At 44.8% G+C, this 1,316-nt stretch overlaps 1 protein-coding gene across 2 annotated transcripts in view; it reads right to left on the bottom strand.

Moving 5' to 3' along the window:
• hsf1 (heat shock transcription factor 1) overlaps positions 1-1,316 on the bottom strand; it is a 100,587-nt gene that overhangs the window by 46,702 nt on the left and 52,569 nt on the right. For both annotated transcript variants that reach the window (XM_043690949.1, XM_043690950.1), the window contains exon 6: positions 260-321. In XM_043690949.1, coding sequence (XP_043546884.1) covers positions 260-321 — 62 coding nt within the window. The remainder of the gene's footprint in view (positions 1-259; positions 322-1,316) is intronic.

Here is a 1,316-nt window from a genome sequence, read left to right as displayed (position 1 = left end):
CCTCCTTCCACCTATTGCATTCCCAACGCCCCTCCCCCAAGTCCCTCCTCCCTATCTTTTATCTTAGCCTGCTTGGCACACCCTCCTCATTCCTGAAGAAGGGCTTATGCTTGAAACTTCGATTCTCCTGCTCCTTTGATGCTGCCTGACCTGCTGCGCTTTTCTAGCAACACATTTTTCAGCACTGACCCAAACAAATCAACATGAACATACAGCAATGAATCCCTTCACATCTAATAGTTAATAATAATTAACTCACATTTTCCTCTTCATTCCAATGACTCTATTGGATTGTACAAGTGAAATCAGGAACTGAATCAGCTAAAAAAAGGAGAAAAACAACATTTTATTATTATTCACTCAGAGCAAAACTCACCTATCCAACAACAGCAGCTGCTCTGCACAATTTAGACGCACCTTTCTCAGCCCCACTCTAAGAATCTGTATCTTAGTCGCAGACCATCTCATCCCTCAGGTCCAGAGTCAGCACAACTCCACATGACTCTCCATTGACAGATTCACCAATGTGGCCTTTTAGGTGGGCTCAGTGCAACGCTATATTCAGACCCATCAAGAATCAATCCACACCAAATCACACTAACCCAGTGCTACTTTTCACTCATTCAAAATCTACTAATGCGTCCAAAACCAGCCTGCCTCTGTAGTTGACCCACTCGTGTCAGAGATTTCACCAGCCTGTCAGAGAATGACACAAGAAACCAGTACAATAGCTCAATGTTAAACTATTTGTTGAAGCTTCTTCAAGGACTTTTCTACCTTTAACCTTTCAGCAGATCATGCAGATATCCCTTCTCCTCTCCCATTTGAACTCCTGCTCAATAATTTCATTTGTAGAGGAGACCCATCCCACAGATTAATCTTTCTCAAGGTACAACCCTGTAAACAAGCAGCATCACCCATCAATTATGCCACTTAAAATTCCCGATCTCCATAAAACTGAACTTTTTCCATATAACCAACCCTCTTGGCAAAGCAAACCCTGCTCCACAGCAAATCCCCAGTCCAAAAGACTATGTATAAGAATTGAAAATGTGTTGCTGGAAAAGCGCAGCAGGTCAGGCAGCATCCAGGGAACAGGAGAATCGACGTTTCGGGCATAAGCCCTTCTTCAGGAATGAGGAAAGTTTGTCCAGCAGGCTAAGATAAAAGGTAGGGAGGAGGGACTTGGGGGAGGGGCGTCGGAAATGTGATAGGTGGTACAAACAAACCATTATCTCCCAGACCGTCCATAACCTCATCACCTCGGGGGATCTCCCATCCACCACCTCCAACCTCATAGTCCCACAACCCCGCAC

This window comes from Chiloscyllium plagiosum, chromosome 5 (genome assembly GCF_004010195.1).
Source record: "Chiloscyllium plagiosum isolate BGI_BamShark_2017 chromosome 5, ASM401019v2, whole genome shotgun sequence".
Classification (NCBI taxonomy): domain Eukaryota; kingdom Metazoa; phylum Chordata; class Chondrichthyes; order Orectolobiformes; family Hemiscylliidae; genus Chiloscyllium; species Chiloscyllium plagiosum.
The sequence above is the reverse complement of the archived record's forward strand: the minus strand, read 5'-3'. Positions and strand labels throughout refer to the sequence as shown.